This window comes from Apiospora hydei (genome assembly GCF_038363865.1).
Source record: "Apiospora hydei strain CBS 114990 chromosome Unknown utg000004l_segment0_segment0, whole genome shotgun sequence".
NCBI lineage: Eukaryota > Fungi > Ascomycota > Sordariomycetes > Amphisphaeriales > Apiosporaceae > Apiospora > Apiospora hydei.
This window is the reverse complement of record NW_027117363.1, coordinates 3,801,872-3,814,843: the sequence shown is the minus strand read 5'-3', so window position 1 is coordinate 3,814,843 and position 12,972 is coordinate 3,801,872. Positions and strand designations below refer to the sequence as shown.

Below are 12,972 nucleotides of genomic sequence, written 5' to 3'. Positions count from 1 at the left end.
CCAAAGTGATCTAATTATAGCAATTTTTCGCAGCAGCTGAGCTGAAGCTCGTAGCTTGACTTAAAGCACTTTTACTGCAGTAGCTCTTCGCATGTCCAATCCTCGTAGCTATGATGAGATAGTCAGTACTGAAGAACGAAATCGGAGATCCTGCAGTCCACAAGGGACCCATCAAGACAACAGAAAGAGTGAAAAGGGGGAGGGACACAAAAGACGTACTATCCATCCGGCATGTACCTGCGCACGATGAGGGGGATCTTCTTCTCACGCAGCTCTTTAATAGCGATCTGGAGAGGGTCGGTCTCGCCTTCAAGGTCGACGAGAACGGGGGCGTTCATGCTGATCTGCAGAGCGCGCGTGCCAAGGATGCGCGCCTTCTCGTACTTGGTCATGTAAGGGGTGGTGGTGCGTTCCTCGGTAGGGATCTTCTTGTCCTTGTGCGCGAGCCTGTTGTCGCCGCCCTTCTTCCTGGCCTGCGCCGCGGCCGCCGATGGGTCGCCGCCAATCACGACGTTCTCCTCCTCCTCGGCGCCCCGGCGTCCGTAGTCCTCGTCCTCGGGCACCTCGGCATCGAACTCCTCGACGGGCTCCTCGTCATCGTCGAACATGGGCTCATCGCTGTTGCGTGGGTGAAGCGGTCAGTCATTTGATTGTGAAACAAGTAAACGAGATTCCAGCAGGCAACGCGATACGAGAAATCTTCTTCCAGCCTCTCGTGCGCGAAGGCGCAATCGGACGGAACGGTTGGTGGCGGGATGGCATTCGACCAAAGAAGAAATCCAGCAAAGGCAGAGAGGCAGAGGCAGAGGCAGAGGCAAGGAGACTTACCCACGGACGGGATCGTCCCGGTCATCGTCGCCAAAGTCAGACATTGTGCTTCGGATCGAGGTCAAAAGAAAGCTTGCTGGTGTCTGTTGGATGTCGTGTAAAACTCGAGGAATGGGAGACTTGAGGGCGTCCGTGTGGGTTGGCGCAGCGCAGAAAGGCAAACTACTTTGAACTTTGAGATGCAAAATTTAAGCTGCAAGGCTGAAGATCCGAATAGACGAAGAAAGTTCCCGCTGTCGCTTTGGCGCTTGGCTTTTTTTCTGCTTGCGTCGAGGTAGCGCGTCGGATTTCTTTGCAGGGGTCCCTGTGGCTTGGCTTGAGCTTATTCGCTGCTGTGGCTGCAGATGTGGCTGTAATCCTTAAACCGTTGGCGTTTCTTTTGGTGGTGGCCCTTCTCTTTGTACTACTTCCCGTCTTTATCCATCATAATCATAAGAAATATGATTTCTTGGGCTATTTACACATACTGGTTGGTTCTCTGCTTCTCACATTCGTGGCGGTATGTTGCGAAGTGCATTTGATGATCATGGGCGGCATACATACATGAGTGCATTTACAACACAAACGCAGTTCGGCTGGTAATTTACAAGTGACGTAGCACCGTGATTATGATCTGGGCTATAAATGAACAATCTCAAGCTAATGGGCTCTATGATCGGCTGTCTGCAATCAAATACTCCGTGACAGCCAAGCGCAGGTCTTCGTCGATATCCAGCGTCTGGAGCTGCCCCAGTTTGTCGACCGTCGATACCTTCGTCGCTGACACGACATCCCATACGGCATCCTTCACCTCATACTCGTTTTGGGCCTCTGTCAAGATCGGCTCGATCAGAGACATTGGGTCATTGACTGCCAGCTGAGGATTCGGGCCTAACTCCACCACGATCTGGGACGCGGCAGGCACGTCGGAAACGCTGATCGTATCTCCGTTGAACGACCGCGTGTAGTCTTCCGTTAGCGACGCAGATATCACCATCACCCGCAAAGACATGTCTTTTATCGTCTTGAGCCCAGGGAACCGGAAAGACCAGCCACGGGTTTCGTTCTTCGCTTTCGAGCCTCTGGCGTCCGATGTCGATGCTACATGGATTCTGCCAATAGACTGAGTGAAGTTGATGGATGTTCTGCTCCACTCCGGGTATTGGTTCAAGTCGCCACTCGCCGCAGCAGAATCATCATTGTCCTCGACGAGCTCGAAGTAGCCATCGGTGCCAACGGCTATGACGACCTCAAAAGCATCGGGGTTCCCACCGCCGTTCTTCGGGATCTCGTTCTGGTCTAAAGGAACAATGGAACCCTCCTTCAACAGTACTGGATATTGCTCCAGGGGGCGGTTAAGCCACAGCTCTCTGTCTCCATCGTACACGACTTCACTGAAAAAGTCGACGTAGCGCCCTGGTGGTAGCCATGCTTTTACTTTCCCCAATCCCAGGCTGCCATTCTGGGGCGTTGTTATAGGGGCAACAATTATCTGGCTTCCGAAGTAGTACTGGTTGGGTACGTTATACGCAGCATCCATGTAAGGGTACTCCCAGTACATCGGCTGGATGAGCGGCTCGCCCTGCACTGCTGCTCTGACGTTCATTGTTTGGAGATAAGGAATCATCCTGTGCCGCAGACGCATGAATGCAGTCACGATCTCTCTGGAAACACGTGGTAGCTTCCATGCCTCCTTGGTCACCCACAAGCCTTTGGTGGAATGGAGTCGCATTATCGGCGAGAAGACACCGTACTGAACCCAGCGAGTCAGGAGATCATAGTTCTTTACACCGTTCACTTTTGTTCTCTCATGTTAGCTCACGCTGCTCCAACCGAAAGGGGGCGACTTACTGTGACCGCCTATATCATGGCTCCACCAGCCATAACCAATATTGGATGCCCTATTGGTAAACTCGGGCTGGAAGTTCAGACTATCCCATGATACCACCGAGTCGCCGGAGAAACCAATGGGATACCTGTGACTGCCAGGCCCGGCGTAGCGAGAGAAGATGATCGGACGGCCCTGATGCATCTTGGTGTTGTGCATGAAATGATAGTGGTTCAACACCCAGAGTGGATCAACGCCCATCAGCGAGAACTCACCCTGCTGCCAGTCCACCCAAATGAAATCGGTGCCGTCTTCTTCCAGGGACTTGATGATGATGTTCATGTACGCATCCAGATACTTGCGATTCGTGATGTCGAACGGCACTGGGTCGTTGTTTGACGTGTCATGTCCCACAGCCTGCGCGAATTCTTTATACAAGTCCTCGTAGCTATGGATACCATCCGCTGGGTGGTCATTCAAGGTGACCTTGAGGTTTCGCTTGTGCAGTTCGTTCAGGAAAGCTGGCGGGTCAGGGAACAACTCCTTATTCCAGGTATACCCCGTCCAGCCTGTCATGCCTTCATCGATGATACGTGGGTCGTCCACCAAGTGCCAATCCATATCGATGACTGCTGTGGAGAGCGGGATCCCGTTGTCGCGGAACTGGTCCATGAGGGCCAGGTACGAGTCTGCCGTATACTCGTAATAACGCGACCACCAGTTTCCGAGTGCCCAGCGCGGCAGGATGGGCGGCGGCCCGGAGATGGCGTAAAGCCCCTTGACGGCCTCTCGATAGTCGTGGCCGTACGCAAAGAGGTAGCCATCGACCCGTCCCTGCCCAGGCCGCCGAGGGGCTATAAAGCCATCCTCTCCGAAGAGCATGGTCGTCGCGTCGTCGATGGTAGCAAACCCCTTCTGTGACACCACGCCACGTCCGATCTCCATTCTGCCATCCACGCCATCGAGCGTTCGCGCCGTGCCGCCCTCGTTCTCCTCGTCCTTGCCGTACCGCCAGGTGCTGCGAGTATGGTTGGCCACGATGGCAAACAGGCCGTGCGGGCTGAACTCCTGCTTGTTGTACGTAAGGTGGAAGCGCGCCGTGATGATTTCCAGTAGGTTCTCGCTTTCTTTGATTCTATAATCCGGGATCGTGCTCGCGCTCGAGGTGCTGCCATTGCGCGCGGCGGCAAAGGCAGATGGCCTGTCCTCGAAGATGCCGTCCGGCGCCCACTCATACCGCAGGAGTCCGTCCGTCAGGAGCGTGAAGCGGTATCTCGCGCCATCCCGCCCACCTATTATATGCGAATCTGCCTCTGGTGACATGGTACTTGTAGCGATCCCAGAATGAGAGTGGCAGAGTCCTAGGCGACTGTACGCAAGCCCAGTAGGTGAGTAGCTACCTGCTTATACTTTGAGCTTCGTTCCGCAAGCCGGTATATAGAAGCCAATGGTTATTACTCTCTGAACCTTAAGTAGACACTAGACCTGTGTTCCTTTATATCAGCGTGGTACTCTTACTCAAGCTTTCCCCGCATCTCCCCGCAATCCTATTCTGGGCAGTATCGGGATCTGCTCACCAATGGGAACGAAGCAAATGTCGACGAGCAACGGGAATACTAATCCGTCTTTTGCCATGCCGCCACTAGTACTGCGTTTCGAGAAGTCAGGTTCCCTTCGAATCTTAAATCCCTGCATACGATCCCATTGGTGACGATGGCGGGTGAGTCGTTGGAAAGCTTAACGGCAAGCTTGGCGCTGTTGATGCATGCAACCAGTTGCTTACATACTTACCTGGGCAAAATGTGAGCTAACAGCTATGAAGAGCACAATGGCTTTTGCTCGATGCTGCCGGAGAACCATGGAATGGTCATACAAGAGGAAGGGACACTTTCCGGTTTGTACTGATATGTTTCTTCCACCACTTGGTAACCCTTTTTTGTATGCCAGAACCTGAAGTGTGCACCGCAGCATAGCGAGGGATTTTGGTTGTGCGCAAAACAACCGCCTAGATCAGACATCATGGCGAATGAGTTGAAATCTTCGACAGAGCAGCATGGGGGAAGCACGATAACTGTCGCCCCGGCGGCTGGAGCGGTACGTCTGGACGACGAGGTGCTGACCAAGATGGTTGCGGCTGTCAGCGATTTGGGCGACATAGCGCACGATGCGCACAAGGCCACTAACTACGAGCACGACATGACGCTGCGAGAAGCGCTGAGGCTGTACCCCAAGGCCATCGCCTTCTCCATGATCCTGTCGATGTCGCTCGTGATGGAGGGCTACGACACGGCGCTGCTGGGAGGCTTCTTCGCGTTGCCCACGTTCCGCAAGAAGTTCGGCGAGCCCGTCAACGACGGCTCCGGCTCCTACCAGCTCACGGCGTCGTGGCAGTCCGCACTTGGGGCCATGGTCCAGGTCGGCGAGATCATCGGTCTGTATCTGGCCGGCATCTTGGCGGAGAGGTACGGCTACAGGAAAACGCTGCTCGGTAGCTTGGTCTTCATGATCCTCGTCATCTTCATCATGTTCTTCGCCGACAACATTGGCATGCTGATGGCTGGCGAGCTCCTGTGCGGATTGCCTTGGGGGGCGTGGCAGACACTGACTACGACGTATGCCGCTGAGATAGCGCCGATGGCCCTCCGCCCCTTTTTGACTACCTTTGTCAATTTGTGTGTAAGTCCAGCCGCAGTGAGCAGGAAGGTGGCGACCATCTCGGGAACTCGCATTGCTAACCTCTAGACAGTGGGCAATAGGTCAACTGATTTCCCAGGGCGTCCTGCGCGGCTTTTTACACAGACAAGACGACTGGGGCTGGCGTATTCCGTACGCAATCCAGTGGGTATGGCCCCTTCCAATTATTGTCGGAGTTCTGTTGGCACCTGAGGTACGTCAAGAACGCTATTAGACACTTGGATTGCTCCCTCTTGCGGCGGTGGTCGACCGACCCGGCTGCCCTCACGATGTGCTTTATCTAACATTGCAGTACAGTCCACGTGGTGGCTGGTGCGGAACGGTCGTATTGAAGATGCTAAGAAGGTGCTTCAATCCCTGGTATCGGCCAAGGACAGCAACTACAGTGTTGATCGAAACGTGGCCATGATGATCTATACGGATGCACAAGAGCGAGCTGTGGCCCAGGGCACCTCTTATCTAGACTGCTTCAAAGGGATAGACCGCCGTCGCACGGAGATTGCCTGCTGTACCTGGCTGATCCAGATCGGATGTGGCATCTGGTTTGGGGGCAGTGTCACCTACTTCCTCCAGCAACTAGGCTTCGACGACGACCAGTCTTTCAATTTCGGCCTTGGGCGCAGTGCCCTCAATGTAGTCGGGACGATCTGCTCCTGGTGGGTGATGCAGCACGTTGGCCGCCGCTCGCTGTACCTCTGGGGCATAGCCATCATGCTCGTCCTTCTCCTTGCCGTCGGTTTCCTGGGAATCCCCAGCCATCAGCCGCCATTGCCTACGCATCAGGGAGCCTGCTCATGCTGTTCCAGCTGACCTTTGGCGTCACGGTCGGCCCTGTATGCTACTGCCTCGTCGCGGAGATGCCATCAACTCGACTTCGGATCAAGACGGTGGCGCTCGCCCGCAACCTCTACAATGTCATGACCATAGCTGCCAACTTCCTGAACAACCCTATCCTCAACCCGACGGCGTGGAACCTCCGGGGCAAGGGAGGCTTCGTCTGGTGCGGCTTTAGTTTGATTTCCTACGTGTGGGCTTATTACAGGCTACCGGAGCCGAAAGGGTTGAGCGCCGGCGAGATGGAGGTCCTGTTCCAGCACAAGGTCCCAGCCCGTCAGTTCACCAAGGTCAGGGCTGATCCGTTCCGGTCAGCTCATTACCAGGTCGAAACAAGTTCGGCCCCTGACATTTCATCGCAAGTAAAGGGTGAGGGGAAAGTAATGGGTGTCCCTGAACCCAACACACCCAAGGACGGGACAGCTTTCGTGCCTAGGTGTTGTTCCATGGTTCGATCGTTGGCATTCCCAAGTAAATGTGTATCCATCCATACTTAATAAGTATGCAGTTGATCATGAAACCCCTCGTACTCGTCCCATTTCTAGAAGCTTGGCTTTCTTTACTATGACGCTTGAGTTGTAGGCACCGACCAGCAACCGGCCCCTGTTGGTCCTCAGACTTGCTATAAAGGGTAACAGGGAGTTGGCGACGACTGGATAAGCTCCTGTACGCTGGAAGTAGACCAATGTATGCATGCCGAGGGGTCATTGCCAGGCATTGATTGCCCAATAGGATTGATCAATTCGACTTCAGGCGCAATCAATCCTGTTAGCAGTATCATGCATGTGCACAACTTCCATTGGCTTCCCGTTCACGACATCTATCCTGTCACGGTATGGATGCATGTACCTAAGGTTACTTCCTTACCTAACGTAGACCTACACACACTCTGAATATGCCTTCAACTCTTTGCCCTTGGATCAAATACCCACGATGGAACGTTCTTTCTCGGCATGCGAGGTCTGATTGGCCCATAGCGACGCACCTACAATTAATCTACTATTAAGGAAACTGCAAGGAACCTCGGCGCACAATTGCGTAGCGCCTGCTTGGAAAAAAATCGAATCAAAATGGAAGGCGAACTTTTTTTTAACCCCCCTGCCTCTGATAAGATCCCTGCCCCACCAAAAATTTGCTTATCCGAACTTTTTTTTGAGCCGCCGCCCGCTTTCCTCCCAATAAGTTTTGGAGGGACGAAGATCTGGAACGTACTGGCTGGATGCGACCTGCCCTCAATTCAATTCTTCACTTGCCCTTGACACAAACCTCAGTCGAGACTGCTTGTGCCGTTGCCCCGTATCACTGCTTGCTGCCTCATGCCTGGCTGCCGACTGTCCCCGTCGACTTCACTACCGTCACTATGAAGAGACTCGCTGATGCCGCCGACCTCGACGAGGAGGACTACCAGCCATTCACCAAGAGGGGCCGGGTTACCACGCCCTCTACTGCCGGCACCGACCACCATGACGGTTCCATGTTCGATGGCGAATCCGACTACATGGACGAAAACGGTTCCATCCATGCGGCGGCCACCCCCATGACGTCCTTTTCCGGCGCCTCGCCGCCCGCCCGCAAGTTTCCATCCGATTACAAGACCATCAAGTGCACCTGGCCCAACTGCACAAAGTCCTTCAATAGACCTGCCAGGCTCACCGCTCACATGCGGTCTCACAACAATGAGCGCCCATTCGCCTGCCCGTACGAAGATTGCGACAAGGACTACATTGAAGAGAAACACCTGAAGCAGCACATCAAGGGAACCCATACCAAGGAGCGTGACTTCACTTGCACCGAACCGGAATGCGGCAAGAGCTTCACCACCTCGACCCGGCTCAAGCGACACCAAGCCGTCCATTTGGGCCAAGAAAAGTTTCGCTGCCGAGACTTCCCGCCTTGTAGCCTGTCGTTCCGCAAGCGCGAGACTCTGGAGCGACACATCCGTTCTGACCACGAGAACAAGCCAGCCTTTGCCTGCACCGAGCTTCACGCCGAGACGGGCCTGCCGTGCGTCGCCGCTTTCGATACCTCCAATGCCCTTAAGAGACATAGCGAGCGGGAACATGGCGAGCCGCGCTTCTGGTGCGAGGAGTGTGGTAATAAGGAGGGCGGTGTCAATATCGGCTTTCCCACGATGGACCTGCTGCAAAGACATATGCAGACTTCCCATATAGGTTGCACTTTCTGTGATCGCGTCTTCACGTCGAGAGAGAACCTGGACGCCCATGTCGAATTAGATCATACCAAGCGCTCCAAGGGTGGCAGAAAGGGCCAGGGCTCTGTCCCCTGCCCGCACCCGGGTTGTGGAAAGACTTTCTCCAAGAAGTCGAATCTGACGACACACTACAACAGCATCCACTTGGGCAAGCGCTGGATCTGTGGCGAGGTTGATTTCCCAAAGGTCGAATGGGACAAATCGAACGCGTGTAGACAGGGGTTCGTGACAAAGGGTAACCTTCTTGAACACGTTACTCACGTACATCTTCGCGTTCCTCGGCCCCCAACCAAGAAGGCAGTCTCCAAGAAACCCAATGATATGGTGGGAATGTTGGCGGGACACTCTGCGACGACCCGATATACCATTCCTTGTACTGTCTTAGGCTGCAGCTTTAAGTTCGCATCGCAAGGTGATCTTCAAACGCATTTGCACATAGAGCATGGCAAGTCAGGCATCCGCACACCTAGTGAAACCGACTCGGGTGCCTTCCCATTCACTGGATTCAGCGGTGCTTCCACGCCTGCTTTATCTGTTTCAGACGAGCAGTCGCTTGCTGGGCAGTTTCCCGTCACTACAACATCGCAGACCGTCCAGAGCCTGCCCGCCCCAACCGGACAACAACTCTCGCCTACACACCCCATCACCACGGCGCCTCAGTTTGACGCTTCACTTCCTGCTGCAGGCGAGCACCACTTCGGCACCGAGTTCCCAGTTGTTTCTGATTCCCAGTTCAGTCACCAGTCTATCAACTCCGAGCATTTACCCACTCATACGAACAACTATTGGCCTCATCCATCACCTCATACAAGCAGCCACTTCGATGCCCCAGTGTTCGCTGCGCAGCAACCAGACGACCAGTGGCAACACGACGAAGTGGAGATGCGACAGCTCATTGGGTACACTGAACTTGATGGCTTCATCGACCCGGCCCTGAGGTAGTTGCGTCGAGGCAATACGTAAAAGTGGATATCATTGCTGATCGCAAAAAGCGAGAGTGTTGATATTTCTTTTGGCATGGAGAAGGATACGGCTATGGAAACCGGCGCTGTGGAGCGGCGCAATGGGCAGGCAGGCGAGCGGGCAGGCTTGAGAGTTCCATCTCGCCCGGGCAATGATCTCGAGTTAGGGGCGCAGCCAGGATCAAGATGTTTTTGCGATGCGTTTTTACGACATTATGATACCCTTTGCTTTTTTTTACTTCTTCATCCGAGCGAACATCTATAGACATGGTGAGAAACTGATATAAATGACGAGAGGAGGTGGGCATAACATTCCCACAGAGTGCATATTCACGGAGTTTGGGAATTGAGGAGATGTACACCTCCGAGCTGCAGCTGCTCTTGATAGGTGAACATAGTTGAGTTGATGCAAGACGGCTGATTTGCCAACTCTTGCCGGCCTGCTGTCAATATGATTAAAAATACACCAGAATACAATAAATACAGCATAACATGAGCCAGTTGAGATTCGCATTTGGATGATGAATTATGCATATCTAATGCTATATACCTTTTCCATCCGTTGGCTATGCAGAAACGTTTGCTTTTAGGTCCCCCAATCTCTGATGTTATTTCCGTTTTAATGGCGACGCGAAGAAAAAGCTACCGCTTAAGGGTAGTCACCAAAAGCTCGTGCTCAAGGACTGCCACTTAGTCCTCGGTGATGTCGCCGTACTCCCACATACCCATTCTGTCCTGCTTGGCTTGGGTTTCGACCTCGCGGAGCTTCTTGAGAATTTCGACGCTGGATGGGCCTCTTTCCCAAGTCTTCAGCTTCTTGGGGATCATGGCGTGGCCATTGGCGACAACCTCCTTATTGACCGAGTCGGTAAATGTGCCCTTGCCAGACGACTTGGAGTCGAACAGGGTGATGTAGCTCAAGCCTTCCTTGGTGTCCACGAAGTCAAAGCTGGCCACAAGGGTCTTACCATCAGTGGCGTCAGCGATAAAGTCAATGGCATCGCGGAAGTAGTCAGGCGCGGTGGGCAGCTGGATGTACGACAGGACCGCGTCAACTGCCTGGGCCTTCAGCTTCTGCGTGCTGAACTGGGGCTGGTTGAGAGGACGCAAGTTTGACCAAGAGATTTTTTCGGAATTGCCGTAATCAATGTAGACAACCTCAGCAACCTTTGCCGTGCGGTCGTTGGATCGGATCTTGGCACGGTACCACTGGCCATCAACCGAGAACTTGGCGGACACGAAATCGCCAGCCTTGGGTGGGTTTTCGAGCGGTTTGTTGTTCTTGGAGTCGAAGTGGAATTTGTTGAACTCGTTCATCATAATTTCAAGAGCCGATGTACCCTTGCCGATTTCCTGAATCTTCAGCTTGCCGTTGCCGTCGATGTTAGTCACGACAACCTCACGGTAGTCGGCGGGCTTCTTGTCAGTTGCCGTAGCTGACTCGGTAGCAGTCTCGACTTGGGCCTCTGCCTCTTCGTCCTCTTCTTGCGAAGGGTCCCAGTCGTGCCACATGCCACGCCTGGCTTCCTTGGCACGCTTCTCGGCAGCATTCAGCTCATTTGAGTTTCCAGCCTTCTCGGCAGAGTATTGATGAACCGATGCGAATCCTTCTTCGACGAGGACCTTTGCGAAGCTCTCTCGGTTGATGTACAGGTCTCCAATGAAACCACCGACCTTGTCAATGTCGTGGATATCAACCTCAACATCTCGCTGGTTGCATCGTCGGTTTGCCAGGTCGAGAGCCTCTTGGCCGAACGGCTCGCCCTTTTCTTGAGGCAGTCGAGGAGCTCTGGGCGCACGGACACCGGCAAGTACCATAGTAAGCTTCACGCCCTCTCGGGGATAATAACAGTAAATCTTGACCCGGCTTTGCAGAAGTCGACAATGCCCGGGACCTTCTTTTGCCGTTGCAGGGTGGAGAGCTGGATCTTGGCCTTTTGGACCGACTCGGACGCGTCCATGTAGTTCTTGACCTTGGGTGACTTTCCAGACCACATTCCCTTCTTCTCCTCCTTTGCGGTCTCCTGTGCGGCAAGAAGCTCGTCGTAGTTTTGGGCTCTGTCGGTGTCATCTTTGCGGTGGCGAATGACAGTACAGTAACCTTCCTGTACCAGTTGGAGGTTGACGTTCTTTCCCTTCTCGGTAATCGTAGCAACATCCCGGGCTTCGAACCCTTCGCTAGCAGGTCTGTGGCCATCAATGCTGACCTTCACATGCTTGCCGATGATACGTTTTCGCAACCATTCCTTGGCTTCGTCCCTGAAAGGGCCTTCAGAAGGCTCCTTCGCACGAGGTCCGCGAACACTGCTCAAGCTGACCTGTTTGTCCTCGCCAGACTTGGTTCGTACTATTATCATGTCGGCACCGATGATCTTGGACACAATCATGTCGGAAGTGCTGCTCTCGGTCTCTTTCAGAGTGCTGTTCTTATGCAATCGCAGCTTGCCGATCTGCGCCTTCTTCTCAGCGGCGCGGAGGGGTGCCATCTTCTCACCGAGCATCGTCGAGTGGAAATCGTTGCATCGTGCCAAGCCGTCAGCCAGCAAGAACTCAGCGATACTTCCACGAGGGTGCAGAACATGACCGACCAGCTGACCCTGCGGGCTGACTCCGACCATAACGATCTTGACATCGCGCTGTAGAAGTCTCGTCTCGACATACCCACGGGCATCATTACCGTATTCCTCGGCGGCCTGGGTCATGCCCGTGGATGGTGTGACCCTCTCAGTTGCGGGGGTACGAATGCCGGCAACCAGAGTCATGAGCTGGAGATGCTTCTTGTCGTTCAACATCAGGCGGCACAGAAGACGATCACCGCTCAGCACCCGCTCAACGATGGCGGGAACGGTCTTTCCCTTCCACTGGTTGAAGAAATCGGGGGTTCCGAGATCGTTTTGGACCTCAATGACTCCGCCGGTACCGGCATGTAAACCCTTGCCGGCGTCCCTTGCCTGCGACTCCAGGTTGCGCAAGGTCTCCAGCCGGTCCAGAATCTCTTCCGATTCCTCCTTGCGGCCTGCGTCCTCTCTGACCTTGACCCAACCGGCCTTCACAAGTTCATCGGGCAGCTGTGTACCGTCTTGAAGCTCCACGGTGCCGTACTCGCGACCAGAAGGAACAGAGTAGAGAATAGTACACTTGGCGGGCTTTCCGAGAATAAGGGCACGGAGGTACTCTCGAGACTGGAAAGCAAAAGGCTCATCGCCCTCCTTTCTCAGGTGAGGAGCATTGACGTAAGCCAACGACATGGTACGCTCAAGGGTTGGGTTGTTTGTCGAAGCCAAGATCAATGTGTCGCCGCTGAGTAGCGACTTCACATGCGCCATGAAAGTCTTGGGAGCCGCCATGATGAAGCTTGCCGAGATGATGACGTTCCACTATGATAAGTAGAGGTAGTATGCGTTTTTGGCTGGGCTCCTGCATGTATTAGTAACTGCCTGTAACATGGATAAAAAGAGTGTGTGCACTTCCGCAAGTAGCAACGTACTTGGAGGTGGATTGGATTTAGGAGAGGAGATGATGAACAGGGCAAAGATGGAAGAAGGGATGTGTATCAAGATGGAATGTATGGACCCCAAGACCGCCTCATGAACCACCAGATTCGGGTCACACTACAGTGCTGAATAAAGGCTCAA

At 53.9% G+C, this 12,972-nt stretch overlaps 5 protein-coding genes across 5 annotated transcripts; 2 read left to right on the top strand and 3 right to left on the bottom strand.

Moving 5' to 3' along the window:
* Positions 1-71: 71 nt before the first annotated feature.
* PG997_003736 (RNA polymerase Rpb6) lies at positions 72-872 on the bottom strand (the record flags this gene model as incomplete). The annotated part of the gene is made up of 3 exons (XM_066808051.1): positions 72-108; positions 220-618; positions 829-872. 3 exons carry the CDS (start codon positions 870-872, stop codon positions 72-74), a joined length of 480 nt encoding a protein of 159 aa, XP_066671669.1.
* A 605-nt stretch (positions 873-1,477) lies between these two features.
* PG997_003735 (uncharacterized protein) lies at positions 1,478-3,958 on the bottom strand (the record flags this gene model as incomplete). Its single annotated transcript, XM_066808050.1, has 2 exons — positions 1,478-2,604; positions 2,659-3,958. The coding sequence occupies 2 exons, from the start codon at positions 3,956-3,958 to the stop codon at positions 1,478-1,480; spliced, it is 2,427 nt and encodes an 808-aa protein (XP_066671668.1).
* A 696-nt stretch (positions 3,959-4,654) lies between these two features.
* PG997_003734 (uncharacterized protein) lies at positions 4,655-6,738 on the top strand (the record flags this gene model as incomplete). The annotated part of the gene is made up of 5 exons (XM_066808049.1): positions 4,655-5,311; positions 5,382-5,522; positions 5,627-6,061; positions 6,085-6,591; positions 6,709-6,738. The coding sequence occupies 5 exons, from the start codon at positions 4,655-4,657 to the stop codon at positions 6,736-6,738; spliced, it is 1,770 nt and encodes a 589-aa protein (XP_066671667.1).
* A 785-nt stretch (positions 6,739-7,523) lies between these two features.
* Positions 7,524-9,317, top strand: PG997_003733 (c2h2 transcription factor protein; the record flags this gene model as incomplete). The annotated part of the gene is made up of 1 exon (XM_066808048.1): positions 7,524-9,317. The coding sequence occupies one exon, from the start codon at positions 7,524-7,526 to the stop codon at positions 9,315-9,317; it is 1,794 nt and encodes a 597-aa protein (XP_066671666.1).
* A 710-nt stretch (positions 9,318-10,027) lies between these two features.
* On the bottom strand, positions 10,028-12,684 carry PG997_003732 (uncharacterized protein; the record flags this gene model as incomplete). Its single annotated transcript, XM_066808047.1, has 2 exons — positions 10,028-11,126; positions 11,201-12,684. The coding sequence occupies 2 exons, from the start codon at positions 12,682-12,684 to the stop codon at positions 10,028-10,030; spliced, it is 2,583 nt and encodes an 860-aa protein (XP_066671665.1).
* Between the last annotated feature and the right edge of the window lie 288 nt (positions 12,685-12,972).